At 42.8% G+C, this 22,598-nt stretch overlaps 1 protein-coding gene across 1 annotated transcript; it reads right to left on the bottom strand.

Moving 5' to 3' along the window:
• Window positions 1-1,179: 1,179 nt before the first annotated feature.
• Window positions 1,180-13,582, bottom strand: LOC137298478 (EGF-like domain-containing protein 2). The gene is made up of 12 exons (XM_067830761.1): window positions 13,528-13,582; window positions 11,951-12,017; window positions 11,334-11,403; window positions 9,800-9,925; window positions 8,789-8,920; window positions 7,705-7,895; window positions 5,588-5,730; window positions 4,716-4,864; window positions 3,912-4,005; window positions 2,954-3,122; window positions 2,080-2,203; window positions 1,180-1,532 (listed from the first exon to the last, which is right to left on the bottom strand). Exons 3-12 carry the CDS (start codon window positions 11,371-11,373, stop codon window positions 1,306-1,308), a joined length of 1,395 nt encoding a protein of 464 aa, XP_067686862.1. The 5' UTR covers window positions 11,374-11,403; window positions 11,951-12,017; window positions 13,528-13,582; the 3' UTR covers window positions 1,180-1,305.
• Between the last annotated feature and the right edge of the window lie 9,016 nt (window positions 13,583-22,598).

A 22,598-nucleotide genomic window follows, 5' to 3' on the forward strand; every position in this document is an offset into this window, starting at 1 on the left:
TCGCGATCGGGATCCGACGACACGTGTCAACCAGGTCAGCGAGCTTGACCATCCTATCTCTTAAATCGCCTCTTACGGCAAGCATGAGTTGCTGGAGATACATTCTAACCCAGACCTTCACGGGTCTGTTTAGAAATATTATAGCATATACAGCCGTTTACTTTGAAAACTGATTAATAACAACGAAAAGACACTACAAAGAAATCTCTGCCCAAATTCTACTTTACGGTTCCGCCTAAATGAGGATGTTGTGTTTATATAGTGAATGAAATGATATCAAGTGAAATGATGAGCGTATCTTTCCATAAATATGTTATCTGTCACAAACACGTGCAAAGACAAGTCAACTGTTCACATGAAAATATATCACCGGATATGTATGGTATTAGTCAATAAAACATACGCAGTACATCACTTTTGTCAGTGACATTTTGAAATTTTTTCCTCCGGTGAGGCATTGAATGTTGATTAAACATCTGGGCAATAAAATGTTTGACGCGGTTTGAATTGTTCGTAGAAAAGGCATGACAGTTGTGCATCACAAGTTGTGAAATGTAAATACCAAATGCTGAAACTGCAGGAAAAGTGATCTACAGACAGGTAAAATAAAAGACAAATTGGAAGGTTATCTCAACAGTCATGTGGAGATTGTTAAATCATTCACAATCCTTATAAGGGGTGGTGTGTTAGGATAGTGGTTAAAGCATTGACGCGCCACGCCGAAGACCCGGGTTCGATTCCCCACATGGGAACAATGTGTAAAGCCCATTTCTGGTGTCCCCCACTGGGATGTTGCTGGAAAATTGCTGTCTAAAACCATACTCACTCATCGAAGCCTTATGTGTAGATATATATATGTAACAGGTGATGTGGTGCCTTTATTTCTACTTCATGCAGCGGAAAATGGGTTATAGCTTCTTGTTTATGTAACGATATCAAATAATAAATATATCCTGTTAAAATTATGACAAAACAGCGCTGTATTGCCAATGTAATGAGAAAATCTTCATGAACATGAATATTTTCATCAGCAAGACGATGAAAATGAAGTGTGCACCCCTTTTTCTCAAAAAAGTTATATCCGAACACTGTCAAAAACGGCATGAACCAAATTCACTTTTAACATATGGCAATACCAGATTAAACATCCAGACGTTATTAAAAACACGGAAGTCAAAATCTTGGTGACATGCAGTGGTTTGTTTATTTCAAATAATGAAAAACAAAATTCATGTTGGTTGATCATGGTTAATGGAGTTTAGAGTCGTGATCAAGATGTCAACAGATTGAGAAGTAGGTCACCTTTCACATCTTGTTGCTGACAAGAGTTGGGAGGTGTGGCAACTGGGTGGTGGTGCTGCTGGTGTCGTCACGGTAGACGGTTTTGCGTCTGAGGATGGCCTTGACGATGAGGATGATGCAGAGGAGGAGCACCAGGAGAAGCCCTACAGACAGCGCCACCACGACGGTGATCATCTCCGAGTCCATCGTACACTCCACAGTCTCTCTGGTCTCAGTTGTCTTCTGGTCAGCTGCAAAGATCATCGGAAAATATCAAACACAGACACCTAGCTTATACTATATCGCCACGCCAAGTTACACTTACAATACAGAACGCGTTAGAAGATGCATTTAATAAGAAAGTCTCAAAGTTATCCAGATTTCACTAGGCTGTATCCTAAACGCTCTGGGTGAATGGTAGAACAACCGGTTACGAAATACACCATTTCCTTTTTGTTTTATTTTATTTAAGGCGTTAGTTTACACATGACACCATGCAGTTTCACTGGTTGGGTGGTTTGTTGTGTACCGCCGCACTCAGTATTATTCAAGGTCAGTGAATAATCGAGTCAGACAATCAAGTGATCCACATCATGAGCATCGATGTACGTGTCAACCATGACAGCGAGCCTGGTCATCTTATCCCGTTAGCTGCTCGACATCATGAACATCATGGTTTACTGAAGACAAATTCCAACTCGGATCTTCACGAGTTCAGTTTTACTGGGCCCATCCCGTATGTGGCCCCCGGGGTTAGCTATGCATGGCACCAGGGGTTAGCTGTGTATACCCTCTTACCGGTGGTTCCTGAAGCCGTGGGCTCTCCGATAGTATAGGACCCTCGAAGCAGCTTATCCACACTTTCGTCAGCCTGTCGCTTTCGTCTTCCATATCCTGTGTCAACGCCCTCTGTGCAGTTTAGCTGTAACGACATTCAGTGGATCCCATTCTCCTTAATCTACTAATACTCTCACCAAATGTTCTTTTATGAGGAATATATCACACGCAGCTATTAAAGCAAAATGAACTTAACTTTGAAGGTAGCCGTACTTCGATATTGGTATTGGTATTTCCTTTCAGTTTATGACTCACCTTAAAAATTAACCTCACATAGTCGAACAGTTCTGCGCTTCACCTACATACGTATACTATATTGACTGGGCAGAAAATGAGAGCACAAAAATTGAAACAAGCGGTCATAAAAGGTACCAAGTACGTTTAATCGACGGTTCATTCTTGCGGCGTGTCCTACGCTTCTGGGACAAAAAGCGAAGAAAGTGACGATTTAAACAGTGTGAGTGAGTATGGTTTTACGCCGCCTTTGGACAAATGAAGCAATAATCCACAACAATACGACATGGGGCAACATGATATTTGTCTTACATTGTATCCAGATGGAGAATCGACCCTGGGTTTTATTTCTGCCGAGCTTTAGACTCAAGGTTACCAATCTGTGGTTGTACATATTCTGACGTCTCAGGGGGCGGCGGGAGTAGCCTTGGATAAAAGTGTTCGCCCGTAACGCCGAAGCGCCGGGTTCGATTACCTTCATGAGTGCAATGTGATAACCCCAGGTTTAGTGTTCCCCTCCGTGACTAGTGATGGGATATTGCTAAAAGCGGCATAAAACTAAATTCACTCACTCACTGGCGTCGAGACACAGGGAACGTACCGGGGCGCATGCTGATGCTATCTGGCAGGTTTTCACGACACACGTGATATCCACGGAATTACCGAAGATGAACTTGAATGCGGAGAATCCGTAAGTAACTTGTGGTCCTCCGGTTACTGTTCCGTTCATGTCGTCCACTATCAGCAGACCCAGTTCGCTTGATTTGCAGCTGTGGACAAAACGCGGCATATTTAGTCGCCCAAGTGCTGTCATGTGTTAGTGAGTGAGACGGGTTTAACTCCGCTATGAATATACATGTATATATGTATCAAGCATGCTGCAGTATTACGGTCTAAGCTATGGATCTAAATTGTCATCAAGACTGCCGAAAACTACTGTAACCTCGGTCATGCGTGCTGACAGACCAACAACTCTTAACCACTGGAAACACTTGTAGCATTGTCACATTCACGTCAAGAGTGTTTGAGTATGGTTTAATGCCGCTTTTAACAACATTCCAGCAACACGACGGGGACACCAGAAATGGCCCTAAACAGAAGAAACAAGAACTGCCAGTGAAATTCGCCTTACAAAGAACTAACAAATACCAAGGACTGCGTTTACATTTTCAGTTCGTCATTTGTAAATAAATATTCATTTATCTTGGATCCATCATGGGTGTTGTCATTTAATTTCGTTTACAAAGCTAATACCATCGAAGCTGTTCAACCAAGACCGTCCCCAGCAACTCCGATAATTCGTGGTTTTGCCGTACCCAGGAAATAGGATCTGGAGTGAGTGAGTCTAGTTTTACGCCGCACTTAGCAATATTCCAGCTATATAGAGGCGGTCTTTAAATAATCGAGTCTGGACCAGACAATCCAGTGATCAAGAGCATGAGCATCGATTTGCGCAATTGGGAACCGATGACATGTGCCAACCAAGTTAGCGAGAGTGACCTCCCGATTCCGTTAGTCGCCTCTTACGACAAGCTGAGTCGACAGGATGTGGATCTTACCTTCCTTCGATGAATTTGGCATCCTTATAGTTAGCTTGAGTTTCCGACATTGTATTTGTGGCCACACAGCGTTCAACTCGGATGCTTTCAAAGCCTGAAAAAAAACCCCAAATCAATTCAACTGTGCATTATTACATACTACGTAGACATACAATATAAGATCAAGAAGTCGAACAACCACACTGCTCTTATATAGTGTTATTACACTGGATCCGAACGGTAGATCACTGGTATGCTTTGAAAACGTAAACCATACAGCATTTCCTTCACAAGTTGGATGGAATAACAGGAATGACAGATGAATGTGACGTAAACCATCAACGGTGTTCGAGACCCACTCAACATGCCGAATGGCCTTGCGAAAGGGACGAGTGGTGCCGAATGCATAAGTGAACGTCTCTCATATATCTCGAGAAGTTCAGCATCCAGGTACACCCGGTGTCTATTCCGGCGTACACATGCACTGCGCTGCCGTACTGCGTGATGGCTGGTGGTTGATGAATTTTGTTGTGTTTGGCTGATGTTTCACACCTTACTCACGAAATTTTCAGCTATATTAGAGCAGTCTGTAATGAATCGAGACTGGATCAGACAACGTGATTGACGTGATTGGGATACAATGACACGTGTCAACAACCACCCCCTAGCAGCGTATGTCGATGCTCATGATGTCGAGCACTGGATTGTGTGGTCCAGGCTCGATTGTTTACAGACCGCCTCAATATAGCGGCGTTAAGCAACAGACAAACAATTACATGCATGTTAATGCATGTCATCATTACGAAAAAAACCCAAACAACTTACGTTTAAGACCTGCCTCTGTGAGAGAGATGTTGACAATGACGAGGTCACCGAGCTGAAGTGGGGAGGTGATGACGGAGGCGTTCACGTACAGCGCCATGGCCACGTCCGTGTCAAGGGGACTGGTTCCAAGAGTACGACTGTCAAGGTCACTACAGGGAGACAACCGAAGAATTTAACCAGCTCCATATCTTTAGAACAACCCAACATCCTCATACAGTCATATATGCAAATACCCAACTTGTTAAGGAAAATCCCGGATGGGACTTAACCCACCAAAAGTACTAGTATATGGGATACATTTCACATGAGCTCGTAGTAAAAGATAATCGTATCTGTCATATATTAGCATAGACCTGCGAAAGTCCCAGCACTAAGATAGCTTTGTGAAACGGGCCCCTGTACTTTACTGAGAAAGTGTCATACAAAATATCACATGCGTTACATGTTTAAGCACGGTCTTTCGATTGTAGGTTTAAGGCTACTGCTCTTTGCTGCCTTAATCAACAAATTGGTTACTCTTATCTGTGTTTGTGTAGCATGTATATCATTACTTGCATAGATACCATGGAAGGAGCATTCCTGAGCGTTGTGCAAACACGTCTTATGACGTCATCTGAGTGACACGTGCAATCGGCAGAGCAGGATCTACTATTTAGCGAACACCCGGTGCCAACGCTAATTTACAATGATTCACATACCCATCGTCAGTAATTTTCCATGCAAGCCCATTGGAAACTATTTAAAAAATGATCGAGGCTGATTGAAGTTTTGAATTTACAGATGATTTTATCTTTACATCTGATAATCGGTCGATGAATTATTATGCAAAGTATTAGGGGAAGGTTAGGTATTGCATATTTAATCCTACACACCCGTCTATCACAGTTACATTGACGGCACCAACGGTCTTGTTGACGGTGTCACCAGCTCCACACACTGCGCAGATCCTCTGGTCACGTGACGTGAATGTATTCGGATTGAAGAGGACGTAGAAACATCGAGTCGTGGTTCCTGTCTGTAGAAGATGGGTAATTTGATCATTAATATCACCAAAAACCCTCTTCCATCTCTTGTTCATGCTGCATTCCCCAGAAGAAGAAGGAACCCTTATGACTATCGCCTTAGGTTCGGTACGGGTGCTATGTTCCCCAAGAAAGTTTTTGTATACATTGTTTACCCTAAACAAAGTAAAAAACGTAAAACATAAGCGTACACTGTACCCCAAACGGCGGACGAGTCAATTTGCTTCAACCCCAAACCGAACCCACTTCAGCAGCGCCCCGTCACAATTCCCGTTCCGATTGATACTGTGCATCGCAAAATGTTCGTCACTGGTATAGCAATTCCGATCAAGAAATCCGTTCAGAATGGACCCGTCCTAATGTACGTTTCTGTATTCTGACTCTGGTACGGGTACGTTTCTCTATACAGACACATACCTGGGGTACATATATGTAGTACATGTGCCGGTAACGACCCCTTCGGTCAAACTGACTCACAGAGAAGATTTTAAAGAGTGTCTGACAGACCGCGAGACTCGTTACGATATTTCAATACCAGTGGTATTATAACGATCTTGTCGTAAAGAAATCTGGTGTCTCCCGCCGTGACATTGCTGGAATATAAAAACAGCGTGAAACTACGAGGGTTGGGTGAAAAGTTCTAAGCCTCACTGTGAAAAAAGTTACAAAGTCCACGTTTGTAATTTATTTTTCTACATAGTCCCCTTCCAAGTTCACACACTTTTGCCAGCGATGCTGCAAGGCCCGAATCCCGGTCAGGAAGAAATCTTCTTCAGCTACCCTAAGAAAATCAGTCACAGCGGAAATGACGTCATCATTACTTGCAAAATGGCGACCGGCGAGTTCCTTTTTCATTTTGGGGAACAGGTGGAAGTCAGAAGGAGCCAAATCAGGTGAATAAGGAGGATGGTCAATGAGTTCAAAGCCACAATCGCGGATTGTTGACATGGCCACCACCGATTTGTGAACAGGCGGATTGTCTTGGTGGAAGATGACACCTTTAGCGATCATCCCTCGTCGTTTGGCTTTGATTGCTTCTCGCAACTGGTTCAGTAGATCAGCATAGTATCTGCCGTTGATACTTTGACCTTTTTCAAGATAATCAATGAGCAGAATACCCCTGGAATCCCAAAAGACTGATGCCATCACCTTTCCAGCTGAAGGAACAGACTTGGCTTTCTTCGGAGCTGGTGAATCAGGATGCTTCCACTGTTTTGACTGTAGTTTTGATTCTGGTTGAAAGTGATGTATCCAGGCCTCATCCATGGTTACAAATCGTGCCACAAAATCATCGGGATCTGCTTCAAAACGACGCAGATTGTCAAGGGACGTCTGGTACCTGACACGTTTCTGTTCTGCTGTCAAGAGCTTTGGCACCCATCTTGCAGAAACTTTAGTCATTCCTAATTCGTTGGTGATAATATGCTCAACCCTCTCATGAGAGATGCCCACTACACTAGCAATATGTCGAGTAGTCAATCGTCGATCATCCATCAACATATCGAGCATTCGCGTGATTTTCTGATTTTCAGGAGTGGTTGCTGTTGAAGGCCTTCGTGAGCGTGGGTCATCATTAAGGCTTTGTCTGCCACGCTTAAATTCTGCAGCCCACTTCTTTACTGTGGAAAATGAAGGAGCATCATCCCCTAGAGTGGAGACCATGTCAGCATGTATCTGTGTTGGGGACATCCCTTTCTTTTGCAAGTACTTGATGACTGCCCTGTATTCAGTTTTGTCCATTTCTGATGATTTCAGAGGGTAGGTTTACCAAAAGAGCTGTAGTTCAGATAAAACTATTAGTACGTTTGTAGTTCTTGTGTCTATGATTCACTAAATGATTGTCCTCATTGGTGGCAAACACCTGTCTCTACCTGGTGGGGAAAAAACACTCAGGCTGAGAACTTTTCAGCCAACCCTCGTAACTTCACTTACTCTCGTGGAGAAAGAAAGTGGCTGACTATACTCACAGCGTTGTCATACCCAGCATTGCCGCAGTCGGCGTCCGTGTTGTTGATGATGATCTGCTGGACACCGCTGTTGTCTGTGAAGGTACAAGCGGCTTTCCCCTGGTTTCCCTCCACGAAGATGGACCCCGAGAAGCTGGGAACAAACGGCGTGATGCCAAGGGCCATGGAGTCTGGACTGCAAATCACTTCATCTGAGAAAGGAATGGGGACTTTGAGGCATCGATGTTCTGCGTATGTTCTGTGCTTGGCTGTTACTGTTACCGACAAATGTGGGGCAGATGTGAATCTTGTCAGATAGCAGACCAAAGATGTGGACTTGCTTATTACACAGCACAGGTATAGGTTCAAATTCCGTATGGGACTGTAGGGTAGCCCAATGGTAAAAGCATTCAAAGAAATAGTTTCGATTCCCCACATTTGTGAGCCAATATCGGGTGTCCCCCGCAGTGATATTGCTAAAAGCGGCGTAAAACTAACTCACTCACTCATATTCCTTATCATTATGTTATGATAACAAATTTTGAGACATATGATCTTATTGTTATATATCAATAAATTTTGACAAATAGTGAGGAAAATCTCTTCACGTTGCCATTTCCTTTTATACTATACAATATAAGTTAGATCTTCGGTCTTACCTTGTTATGCTAACACAGAGTGAACTATATGATATCTTTTAACTGTACATTTTGATAGATAGTGACAAACCCCATATCATTCTCTTACAATGGTAAATGGTTTGGATTTTCATCTTATAGAGTGCAGATGATGATGTTCCTCTTATTCTGTAATATGGACGACCATCGATATAGTGATATATATGGGAACGTCTGATCTACGTATAGAGTAAGTATGAGACATGGAGAGAAACTCGATGGATCCTTATCATTCGCTTACAGTGATAAGGTATACTATTTCCCTATTATATAGTAAAGCTTACCAATGCTTACTAGTCAAATGCTTACTACTCATTGTACGGCAGTGTAGGACTTTAGACAAAGCATATATTCTGTGACAAATTCGACTGAGTGTCGTCGCTGCTGCTGTTTGGTCTGAAGCCGTTATGGCGTAAAGATTTACTTACAGCGGAGTGTGGTACAGTCATTCCCAATATATTCCTCCGCACACAGACACGTGTATGTTGTTCCATTGCTGTGACATGTGCCCCCGTTCTGACAGGGTGAGGACGGGGTACAGGGTCCCTGGTCTACTTCAGCTGTAAACGATCGGAAAGTTCCATAAATACATACAGACGTAACCATAACATACAAGCATATGTACAGCGGTCGCATGTTACGGGTATGGTACACGCACGCACGCACACACGAGCGTACATACACATGTATGGTACATGCATGCAAGCGCATACACATATACGTGCACACGTATGGTACACGCACACACGCACGGGTGGTCTTACCTGGCTGCGACATGTCATCGTATCATATCTGTGTGGATGATCATGCTGTTGATGACTGGATTGTCTAGTCCAGACTTGATTATTTACAGACCGCCATCAAGGCGAGGTATACCAGAAATGGGCACACATTGTACCCATCTGGGGTATCCCTTGAAAAGTGCTGCGTAAAATTAAACTCATTCACCCATTGTTAGGGTTGGGTCGGTGCCAGGAACTCGATCACCACAAACCAGGAAGTCAACTGGCGAAGAAACATCGATTACCGTGTAAACCAATGAGCACCCAGCCTAAGGGACTCAGACCAGCCGGCGTCAGCGACCCCGGCAATCTCCCCAGGTGATGACCAGGTGTTTTTCAGCCAGGTTGGGGGTAACACAAATCACTTGTATGGTCGATAAAGTCTTTTTTTGGAGGTGACTTGGTGTTGTTCAACTAGGACGTACTGTAGCTTGCCATGACAGCTCTTCATATTCCGTGTAATTGACTTTGGTCTGTTTCATCAAGGTAGGGTCTGAGACAACTTACCCGTAAGGGCACTGCAGTCTTCTCCAATGTAGGTGGGCTCATGCATTTTAATAAGGTAGGGAGTAACACAACCTACCCGTGACGGCACTAGTCATGTCCCATGCAGGCTAGTTTGTTTGATCTATACAGGTAGGGGGCAACACAACTTACCTGTAAGGGCGCTACAGTCATATCCCGTGTGAGTGACTGCGCACGCACACACTCCAGAAGCAAGGTCGCAGGTACCACCGTTTTGACACAAACCGTCACCCCGACCACAGTGGAAATCCCCAGTCACTGAAGACAAAAAGTCAAAGATGAGGACATTATCCCAACCAGGGCCACGTTCCCTAAAGCGATGGCAGTGTAAAGATGATCGTAACTCCCATACTTTAACATACACTTATGACTGTGGCAGCACTACGCTCGCTTTGAAGAACGAGGTTCGGGAACCATCTCCACTCTGTTCTGTTCATGACGTATCACCATACGTTTTCAGTCAGGCGGTATGACAGCATTAAATATATGGGGCGGGATTAAATAAGCCACAGGACAAAAACAATATCAGGGCCTAGATTTTCGAAGCTCACTCAGCGCTAAGAGAGTCGTAATTGCCATTCATTAACCGACAACTATCTTAGCTCCATGGGACCTTCGAAAATATAGGCCCAGAACCGTAACCTAAATTCGTGGATAACCTGGATTCGTGGAACGGAGCAATTGAGATAAATAACCCAAGGTCACTAATGCCACCGATGCCAACTTTTATTCTTACAAAATGTTAAGTAAAATAGATAGCATTAGCACCAACCTTCTCAGATCTCGTCTTCTGCTCTCCTAGGTGTCAATACTTAAAGCAAGGGGACGTTGTACATATTGACTAACTACGTATTCCGCGAAACAAAGTGACGTCACATTTTATGGGTGATGATATGCAAATGACTTCGGTAAACAAACGTTCCATCCACGAATGGAAGAGTAGTCGTTTTCAGTTTGCTGAATCAATGAACAAAATAATCAATGAATATACAAAATAAAATCGCGCATTTAAAGTATGTTTTCGCAGTACATCCCTTATATCCACGAATGAAGGTTACGGGAGTGTACTCATGCTGGTTGATGTTGGTGAACATTTAGCGTGAATGTTAACCTCTCCGACATACTGATGGGTCAACGGCGCACAAACCGTATCAGGTATCGGCACATCACACCCAAATAACTGGTTCCATCCTAACAGGGCATATCAGCTGAACTAAGTTTGCAAACACATTTTTAAGCATCGAAGATAAATTTATATGAATTCGTAGGCGACGCAAAAATGCTGTACTGCCGTTAACCACAAGAAAATGTGTGAATAACATGGCCAAATGGCCATTCGTGTACATTGCAACCCGCGGAGCTGGACACCAGGCTATGCTATTTTGAAACACGTTCCATGCATCAGGTAGCACGAATATAACATTATTTCAACTGTTTTCTCGTTGCTTTGAGTATTTTCTCGCTGGTTCAAATTTTCTTTCAAAGACTTAAAATTTCGAGTGTTTGAAAGAAAACTGAAGTAACAAGGAACTATTTTAATTAACGCAACATTAGTCGAAATGTCAAGGTGTTGAAAAATATTAATTGTTTTATGCTGCAAAATTGACACCTTTAGGCTTTTTGTCAGCACATACGATTTAGAAAAGAGATTCCGACGATGACCTACCAGATGCTACCAGTACTGCCACAAGGATAGGGATCTTCATACTGGTGTTGTCGGACCAACAAGGCAGACACTAGTATAGAAAAAATACAACAACTTCATTTACAGCTCGGCATGATAAGAAGAATGTCTGCATAATCTGATTATGTACAAAACCAATGTCCGAAATAAGCACTGGCCCGTTAGCTCGTGGCTGGCAAAAACTCACTCGGCCTGTATATCTACAGTCACTTGCCCAACTGGCTAGCGAATTATCATAGGATCATTTTGTAAATATAACACACCGATTTGTTAACAAGATTGTGGCCTTATAAAAATATTCACCATAATTTATAAGCAGCTTAATGATGACACCCGTGTCTTCGTTCAGATTTCGGACTAGTTAACTCTTCTGTGGGCTAGTAACGTTCAGGCATAGCTAGCCCGACTGGCTAACAAAAAATGTGGAAACTATGTCACACACTGTGTACAATACTTTCAATATAATTTTTGTCATGAGCAGAATTCTACGTCATTTGTTAAAACAACAAAGGGACAGACTGTAATACTCTCTTCAAACAAGAACAAAAGTAAAAAGAAACAAGAAACATTATTTCAACATATACCAGAACCCCACATACCGTTTATGGGATCGGTATACTCTCCTCAGGTCGATCCAAACTCGTCCGAGAAGTGGAAATCGAAGACCTACAATGCATGAACAAAATACCTTCATTCGGGCCTTTCATCTGGATCTTCGACAAGCTACATTCACAGAGACTGCTCGGCGCATGTTTGATTTGACGACTGAGTGAATGAGTTAGTGAGTTTGGTGAGCAATATTCTAGAAATATCAAGGCGAGGTATACCAGAAATGGGCACACATTGTACCCATCTGGGGTATCGAACCCGGCTGCGACGGTGTGACGAGAGAACGCTTTACCCTTTAGGCTACCCCACCATCCAATTGGTATGGAGAGAGTAAAGGACGAAACAGTAATGAATCGTTAGTGAGAGTTGGAATTACACCGAGAGGAATTATACTTGTGTCCAGGTTGAGACCTGACATGGCCTCTGAGATGCATAGACTCTGAGATACTAGAGTCCACTTTAGTGGTCACGTTTTCCCCCAACACCCTGATGGAAGACAAACGAAATGAACATTTTGCGCCGAACAATCCGAGAGCAAACCAGATTCATCAACTTCACCTTCAGATTATCAGTATATCCGGATCTGAACCCGAAGAATCATCTGTGGGATAACGTCGATAGACGTGTACGTCTACCTCAACATACACCACATGTACAACGGACCAACACCTAGCAGCAAGATTACAAAGAACCCACAGACGTAGTCGGTCTGTACCCAGGAGGAGAAGAGCAGTGCTAAAAGCACACGGAAGTCACACACTGACCGGCCGTAACGCTCCTTGAACGTGTACATATCTCGTGACTGGACCATCAGTACCGCCACAGTGTCGACGCTGCACTATGCTAATTTCAGTCCTGTATTAATCAGTCTTTGAGAAATATGCCTATATTATTGACACATTTCAAACCTAGCCTATCCGTTTGATGTTTTGAAGAACACGCAAAGCGACCTCGGAGAGTCATTTCAGTGATATTATAAAATATTCCAGCGATATCACTTCGGGAAACACCAGAAATGGGCCTCACATGTGGGGAATCGAACCCGGGTGTACTGTATGACGAGCGATCGCCTTAACCACCAGGCTAACTCACCGCCCCTTGTGCCATTATACATGATATATGGAATTATTAGGTACAGAGAGAGTGGGGCTCATATATAGAGGCAGATCCACAGACATCATAGGGGGTCATGCTGATTACTGCTAAATGACATATTATATAACAAATGAAGTTACTGTCACATGCACGACTCGCCTTTTCTCGACAAAAACACAGAAAACCCTTTTTTGCAACATGAACAATTTTATAAACTTAATGTGAGAAACGAATACTGTCAAAGGCGTGGAATACTGTCAAAGACGTGGAAGGCATATTTTTTACCATGGACATGTTTCCAGGCCAATAATACACTGTAGCATATTGAGTGAGTGAGTGAGTAAGATGACTTAAACGTTGACGTATTAAAACTGTCACACATTTCAAAACAACGCGTTTGTAATACACATACATAGTTACAATGTATGATATAGACCGTTAATTACACCTTGTTGACAACAAGTATACTTACCACTGGAGACTTCCCGGCCTTATGCTGTTAGGACTGACATGTGCGTCTTCTTATGTGTGTCGGGTATAATAGGTATATTAATAGCTTTTCGCTTTTATACCGCTTTATTATCACAACATCACGTGGTGGAAACATGCATTTCGATTTGTACTGCTTGACAGGATGATGATATAACTTGAGTCACGTGGGTGCATACAACCCGAACCCCTGAACGATCATCGGACCATGGCCCTGCAGTACACCCTCATCATGGTGTTGTACAACATTCTCACGCCACTGTAGGGGTTACTGTTTCACATGAGCCCACGTAGACAGGTGATCAAAATTTCAACATCATAAATAAAAGACAGTTAGTCTCTTTGAAGATGGCATAACGTGAACCCCTTGGCATAATTAAATTGTTGATAATGTCCAGACAAATGTGCTTATATTGTGCTTATGACGTCCCCTTCTGTCATATGGTTCGGATGGTGATGGAATTGATTCACTGAGTGTTTATCGCATTACTCAGCCATACTTAAACTGTTACGACATGGAAGTAATCAAGTCTGGACCCACCCACCAAACAATTGACTTAACGTGGATCGGTCAAATAATTGTTTAATTTCATCCATATTATGAGCCTACGACCACTCATGTATTACGGAAGTAAACACAATATAAAGATTGTTTTGGATAAACCGAGTGTCCGAGTCTATGCAAAGCCTTTAATCATCTCTAATGACTGCCATTTCTGCTGTATTGCTGGAATATCGGACTGCCGGAAAAAGTATTCATTAGCACTGAACACTGATTCAATGCATAACGGCATGGATCAGGGTCAATCCAACAGACAGGGTATCAAATATGAGGACAGAGTGCAACCAACTTACCTCCTTTTGGATGGGGATTCCGGTGGAACTGATAATTCCCCTGATTAATGAGGAGGGAGGATGGGCAGCACAGACCCTTGTGTCATTGCGAGGATAAAAGTTAACAAAACCCCCAAACAACAACAAGACAAACAAACAAACAAACCGAACAAACAAAACCAAAACAAAGCTAAATAGGCACACTTTTTGTTAGATGACCCCCGCCTCGAAATGATTCATGGTATAAATCATGAATCAAATAAATCATGATTCAATGCACCGAGAAAACACGCATGTGTTTGGAGGAGGTGTCGTATAATGTGCCACCTAGGTGACTCGTATGTGTCATCGTATACCGCAATCAAAATATATGTAGCTGCTAATGCTACAAACGTCCAGCCAACCTTGATATATACAGACTCCGGCGTGGCATAGCCAAGAGGTTAAAGCGTTCGCTCGTCAAGCCGAAACCCTGGTTCGATTCCCCACATTGGTATGATGTGTGATGCCAATGTCTGAATTCTCCTGCCGTCACTTTGGTACACCTACGCTCGCTTAGACACTTTAGATTTCATTGTTTCCACAAGTCGTTATATTCTTTAGGCTCCTGTTGTAGATTCAAAGGGCCGTCCAAGACAAGTAATCGTGTACTGTGCTAATATAAAAGACTTAATAAGATATTTAAGACTTGCAACCCATATTTGTCCTAAGAGGGGAGTCTAATGGGATCAGGTGGTCAGGCTCGCTGACTTGGTTCACACATGTCATCGTATCTTAATTGCGTAAATCGATTCTCGTGATGCAGATCACTGGATTGCCTGATCTCTACTTGATTATTCAAAGATAGCCGCCATGTGCACTCATGGGAGGTGAAATATCAGATAGCGAGGGATAAGTGAATTCATGTATTTACTATACCCCTGCCCTTCAACGAACTCCGTTTCATTCTGCAATTGCAGGACCCTAGAGAACCATGCTCCATCGAACACCCAGTGAATGTACACCGTGAGAGGCACTGTATGAATAATTCATCGTCTCTCACAAAGAGAAGACGACGACAGCACAGTCGACACAAACTATTCATGCCCCAGGGCCTGAGAAATAAGTTTATGACAGATCTGTTGCATAGTGACTATCACAATAAGTGCAACTGAGGCCATTGTGGTCACAACGTTAATCTAAAATTAAATCACGCCGTTTGGAATTATATTCAGTATGTAAGGAAACGTAATTCACCGGAATAAGTCCAGTTATATTATATTGTTGTAAAGTGCAAAATTTACATACATGAATTACATATCGTGTGAATAATAGACACACCCAGCTTATATACACTGAACGCATGTATATTTTTCGATGAAATATTAATATCTTTAACATGATGTTATTATGAAAGTGAAATAGGAAAAACAGCATAATTTTTTTTAAACTTCATGAAATCACGCAATATATAGTGGATGTGTACTGTTACAAACACAAATAACTAGTTCGGGTTTATAGAGTCATTCCTATGTGAAGCTGTTACGGGTCTATTACGGGTATATTATACCGTTCCTGACTCTCGGGGTACCCAGCAATGGAAAGTAATTACCAAGAAGTTTCAATGCCCAAACAACAGCAATATTCCAGCAATATCACGGCTGGGATCGCCGTATCCAAACGTCGAACGTTGGTCTTCAGCATGATGACCAGACACTTTAACCATTAGGCTACTACACCGCTCAAAACACAATGCAACTATCATAAGTAGCTAACCTATTTTGTGAAATTATTTTCTGCTTATTTCTGCTCTTTTTTGTGTCTGTTTTGAAATTGGCCCATCTTTAGAATATTCAACACCATAAGTCTCACAAATTCTTTACAATGTCATGTGACGTTTTATTTTGACAACGCATCGGCAAAACAATGCTCTGTGACGTAAGACTTTGCTGAACGCTTTTGAAAGCTCTTCTCGGCCACCTGTAATAGCCACACACAATCATTGTGAAGCGATACTGAGAGTTTGTCGTTTGAACACTAAGTGCGAGTTCGAGTCTCGCGGATGGGACTCAGCTGCCCAAATGCTAGAATCTGTATTTTAATGAGGAACGTTAACCCCAAATACACCACATGTTACAGGAGGTGGTGGGATGCAGTTGTAAATGACATCACTGGCCTTGTGCTAGTGGTTGTGCTACAATCAAGGTTGGTTTTCTCAACAAAAGGAACACACTGGATTTGTTGTAGTAGCATTGACATCTTCCATCCCACCTTACATAACAGATTATACATGAAGTACTTTAAAGATATTTAACTGGCACAGATGTTCATCACAAGTAATTCATCAACACTGGTGGTGTGACGTTACACAGTTTTAAACTCCAGGGTCCTAGTGCACCAAGCTTAATGCTGTTCCGATAGTCTCCTGCATGCGCTACTACTGCCGGTCTGGGTGATCACAGGTCCTTCTACAGGGAAATCCCATTTTCACAACCATCTTTCCCTCTTTCTGCCTCCGGTTTGATGAGTTGATCACCTCAGTTTGGTGACCACCTGTTGTTTGCTTGAGGGTAGCCTCGACCATCTTCCTCTGCATGACGTTGGTATTGCTGGACATACAGCCAAGCCTTACAGGAGATACCATAGCAAACGTCCCACCTTGACATTCGGCTTTAACTAGTACATGGAGGTCCCCGCATCCTGGATGACTGAAGCCATCTTTCAGGTCACCGGCCACCTGGACATGAGGCTGGGAATTATTCAAGAAGCTTTTGTCCTCGTCACCTGTAGTATTCAACACGCTGTCGTCATCACCGCTGCTAAGTGTTGGAGCAGAGAGTGCCTTCTTCCCCCTCCGCCCTCTGCTGACAGGATTACACTCCCTGCATCTGCAGCTCAACACCTCAATGTGGTCCCGGTGTTTCTTATACTGTAAACTTGACAACGGACGTCTCTTGTAAGAGTCGCTGATTCCTATCTGTTCCTTAACGTTTGAAGTGGAGAGGCACCTGCAATCGTCTTCGCCAATAAAGTGTTCAACAAGCTTATCTACACACGTCCTCTTTGGCAGACTATTTGCAAGCTGAAGTGATATTTTCCAGTCCTCTTCCAGGGGCCCGAGGACCAGGCATACGGAATGCTCAGGGAGTGGATGTTTGGCAGAGAAGGGTTCCAGGAATGCCGACTCTGTGTATAGGTGTGGTCTTTTGGGGTCATCCCTGACCATGCCAGTTGGTGTCACGAGGAAGAAGCCGGAACACACGTGTCCAGTGTAGATGGTGGTGACGACGTGATCGCTCGAGTATGAAAGATAAGCGGGAAGGCTGGATGGCACACCATGTTCAGTTTTTAGGAAGGAGTCCTGGGTCGTGAAGCAAATTGTGAAAATAGTTGTCCTTTTTGATGTTGTGAAGGTGTCCGAGACGTTAATCTGTGCCCCAGCAGCATAGAATAGCTGGCCAATGTCCGGAAACCAACATCTCAGTGCATTGGATGTTGTCTTTGGTTCTAACTTCATATGTCTCAGCAACCCAATCGATCCCAGAGCTGCTGTTTTTTTATTAATCCTTGACTTGGTATTGCCATTTGAAGAGTACATACTAGTATTTGGTTCTGCTGTCCTCAGGTTTCTGCCAATCTTATTGTTAGATTTGTCACCACTAGCTTTGTGGATCTTGTTATCTGCGTGTGTATTAGATTGGGAATGATCACATATACAACCTGAAGCATTTGCCACTTTTCTCCGGATTACAGTGATGCCTGTCGATCCCGTGCAGTGATGCTCTGATGGCAAGTCCCTACAGTTGTATGGTATTTCAGTACACTCCTGCTTAACAAGCTGCTTTCGTGAATTGATTTCACGAGGGCATTCATTCGGTATAACCCACTCAGGTGATTGCAGAATGACTTTAAAGGGCTGGTTCATACTGTCTTCACATTGTTTGTTGCCTCTGATGTGATACTGTGATATCAAGGATGTCATCCTGTTATGATCTACATATTGAAGCTGATCTGGTTCCTGCTTTATCGCAAGTTTTCCAGCTTTACCCAACTTAGGACTTGTTTCAGAACAGGTAACTTTGGATTTGGGCAAAGAGCTACGTTTGATATGAACCTTTGTCCACTGAGATGAAGAATTGTGGCCTTTATTTTGTTCTTTGCATGTCACCGTGTCATGTTGTGTTTTGAGATCCAGCGTTAGAGTGTCGGGTAATGACTTCCTGCTTCCCATATCAATGTAACAGTCCTTTAGCTGGACCCCCTGCGAACTTGAGACCTTTGTGTTGTCCTTGTGTTGTGCATGCATACGACTTATACTACAGAGAATGTCACTGAAACCATGACCACTCACAGACTCTGCACTTCTCGCAGACTTTGTTGCGTTGTCCTGAACAGAACTGGCGGTCGATGATTTCTTACCGGTATTGTTTTCAGAATTCATAGACAAAGATTCGGAACCTGTCTTTTGTCTGTGTTTGGTCGACCCAGCTACAGTCCCCTTACCTTTGGGTGCTACATTTCTCGGGTGTACTTCAGTTTTTCTTTTCGGTCTCATGATGACAACTGGGATGGTGTCAGAGCTATCCTTGATGCGGTTGACCAGCTTCTCTGATGTACCCATCAGCTGTGCAGCCTGCAGACTTAGAGGACTTTTCACAGACTTTGGTTGAATAGCTACTAACCCCTTCTGTACCCCTTCTTTCATAGTGGTATGACCATCACCAGTTTCTGTATCAGGCACATACAAATAAAGTTTGTCATTGTGGTAAAACCCAAATGGTGACCGACTAGTGCTGCAAAGTGCATAAGCCGTTTGGTCAAAAGGTATAGAACCGTCCGTAGGCAATATGCATTTAGTTGAAGGGTCCGTTTTGTTGGAACATGTGGCTGATGTTTTTGAAAATTGTGGAGATGGTGAAGGATGGGGCGCTGCATCTTCGGTTGTCTTTGGCTTAGGTCTACCTCTCTTGGAACCTCTTTGTCCAAAGTGACAAGCTGAGTTTAACTTGGAGTCATCGTCTTGATTCTGTGACAAGACCGATCTGCCACTGTTAGATTCTTCGAGGTCTGTAGGCTTAGCGTCACATGCTTGTAAAGTATTAGGTTCAGACTTTATGACATTATTGGGTAAAGATGAAAATTGTCTGTCAGTCATGGCCCGTGCAGTCTTCAGAAATTGTGGACGTTGCAGCCCAGCACCTAATGGGTCTTTATCACCCTTAACACTGATGTCACTTGTGTCCTTACCGGTGGGACTCCTTTTTATGGAAATTGTATGACAAATCTGCACAGGCAGGCATCGAGAAAGCAGGGTTGTACCTATGAACCCCTCTAAATCCGCTTTTTCCTTAGGCTGTGTCGGACTCGCAGTTTCAGGAGGTAGAACTGGATCTTTTGTGGGCAATGTTTTTACAAGTGATTTCTGCAGTGACCTGGTTGTATGAGGCTTGAGAGTGACTACAGAACTCCCTGCAGACTGAGATAGTGTCTCAGCTTCCAGCGAAACAGAACCTTCATATTTGTCGAGATTTATATCAAGGTTATGAAATGGGAGGATAGTTCCAGTGCTGTTAGTGATATCTTGCGTATTTTTGCCAGGTACACTACAAGTTTCTGACACTGAATCCACGAGCTTGTCTGCACAAAAACTACCAGTAACAGATTGGCTTTGCTGACAACAAAGGTTGTTGACGGACTTCTTCAGATGTTTATTGGGACAGACTTTTGATAAACGTCTTTCTTTAAAGCTCTGAGTCGGATTAGCACCATGACTACTTGTACTGACGTCCCGTCTCCGAGAAGTTTTTCTCAAGATATTTGGCTTTTGTGTTTTTGTCCGACTGCTAGGACAGTAAGAATGTAAGTGAGATGATTCTGGAGAAGACATTGTCCCAACTTCACGGCGAAGAGGTTGTGTCAGGGAGGTCATGTGACCTGACACGGTGGTGTGGTGCTCAGTGGGGTTAAAGCTGACATAGCGACTGTAATGAGTTGGTGAAAGTCGCACACCTACCTCGTCTTTGATGTCGTTGCGAACCATGACGTCGTCGTCACCGGCAAGGGCACAGCTGTAGGTGTGGGCTACTTTGAAGTCACTCATTATGGGTTGGACGACGCTGTTGGTCTTGCGCTGTCTTAACTTGCGCGGTTTAGTCTTACTGCCGCTTGTTCTGTTTCCAAGAATATCTGAAAAGTGAGTGAGTGAGCCAAAGGATATCATTACTGTAACCACTGAAGTCTCTTTTCGCCATCAAACATCCATTTTTGCGAAGGATATATATGATATAATAAGATAATCTATGTGAAAAACGAACGTCACTTATCATTCAGTGAAAGTGGCCTGCACTTTCAACATCTTGCAATAACAGAATTTACTGACACCAATATAATATATGAAGCGCTTTTGAGGACATGGACCCATTCAGGAGAGCGATTTAGGCGCTCCAACTATCATTACCCTAAATATGCTGAGTAACCATTGTAATTGAACTGACCCGGACAGGAGCTTTGATATTCAGTAATCTTCATGACGCATATCGTTTTTTTCAAATGTTGAAAGCTCAATCTTGCGCGAAATACCTGACTTGTATATACATTTTCATGTAGAATATTTAATTTTCTATGCTAGCGTATATGATTTAATAACTGCAAGGCGTGGTTCGACAATGTATTGAAATAACCCGACCGGGAGAGAAATGGGGGAGGGGAGGGGGAGTGTATCTTCGATTTTACGTCACCTGTCTATGCCATGTGAGAGAAACAGGTGTGAAATAGACAATTACCAAGGCGCTGTATTGTACTCTTGCACATATATACATGTAAGTATTCGTCTCTCTCTAGGAGGTACCCTTATCAATGCTCCTCTAACGCCCGAGCCTTCTCACACCTCACTTACTCGTGGTCTATTTCGGGTGTCAGATAGGGTCTTGTGGGTGATTGTGGGGGAAGGTCTACAAATTTATTCCCAAATACATTTCCAAAAGTTCTTATGTAAGGGAATAAGCCATTTTCTAGTTTTGTGTGGAGATTTAAGTTTCACAATCTGCTTTATCTTCGAGATAAGGTTTCATGGTCACCAACTGACATGAAAATGTCATCACGACAAAAAGTTAAAACTCTCGACCTGCATCTGGTGAGCAATCGATAATTTATACGCGTGAATAACACCTGTCAGATATTTTAGATGAAGTGACAGCGAGATAACGAAACAGAAGCTGTTGATGGTTATTTTTCCAGAAAACATACACATTATCAAAGTTTTACAAATAAAACCATGGATGGTGTACAAGTTTAATAATTATTCTCAGTTTTACTGTGTATAGCATTAGTTATGTTCGTGTGGCAGCAGTAAAACCGTCATCTGCATCACATGGAGATCAAAGGATTTAAATGTGTCCAGGATTCCCTTGTTTACAACACTCAGGTGTCGGCCCATTCACGCCAAACCATGTGTTCTACTGTGGCTGTAAGTATGTTCTTTCCAATAAATGTAGCAGGCGTTCAAGATGTTATACTTTCTAAATTAACGTAATTTCGTCATGATCTGTCACGAAGATCTTATCCAGGGGCTAAATTTTGGAAGCTCTGTTATAGCTAAGAGAGCTTCGAAAATGTAGGCCCTGATTATTAACTACTTTAATATGCTTCTTATCGCTGTCATTTAAATATATATGAGGATGGTACAGTATGTTATCTGCATTTAATGTCTACCCGCGAAGATACGCACGGTATTCTGTACGTGCACCAAAGTAACATCTAACTTGTAATGGTTTATGCATAATTGTATTTTTGGTATCAATATTTTAATAATGTCACGCTCAGTCATGAGTATCAAATTGAAAAAAGGTACACTTACAGAACACCGAATACCTAGTGTCACGACACTCTAACCCTAAACCAAACCCTAACTCTTACCCTAAACCAAACCCTAACTCTAACCCTAAACCAAACCCTAACTCTTACCCTAAACCAAACCCTAACTCTAACCCTAAACCTTAACCTAACTATAACCAAAAAACTCGCTTGCTTTGAAAGATGGCAGAAGGTGACCGGTATTCTGCAATCTAGCCTGAAAAGGTAATTCATGAACATCATCATCATTTAGTTCGTTCATTTAATCTCATTCTAGCAGGATGATATAGGCCACATGGGCATTCCCTTCGATGAATATTTTGAATGTCACATGGTAACAGAATAGACAAAAATAAGAAAGAAAAAAATCCACGTGATTCGTGGAAATGT

The sequence above is a fragment of the Haliotis asinina genome, chromosome 10 (genome assembly GCF_037392515.1).
Source record: "Haliotis asinina isolate JCU_RB_2024 chromosome 10, JCU_Hal_asi_v2, whole genome shotgun sequence".
Classification (NCBI taxonomy): Eukaryota; Metazoa; Mollusca; class Gastropoda; order Lepetellida; family Haliotidae; genus Haliotis; species Haliotis asinina.

Bases quoted from the DNA above. Each gene is read 5' to 3' on its own strand.
- LOC137298478 (XM_067830761.1), bottom strand. From the start codon at position 11,373: ATGAAGATCCCTATCCTTGTGGCAGTACTGGTAGCATCTG. The intron at 7,896-8,788 runs GTAAGTAAATCT...TTCCTTTCTCAG, and splicing joins TGACTGTACCACACTCCGCT to ATGAAGTGATTTGCAGTCCA. The intron at 3,123-3,911 runs GTAAGATCCACA...TTTTGTCCACAG, and splicing joins GCCAAATTCATCGAAGGAAG to CTGCAAATCAAGCGAACTGG.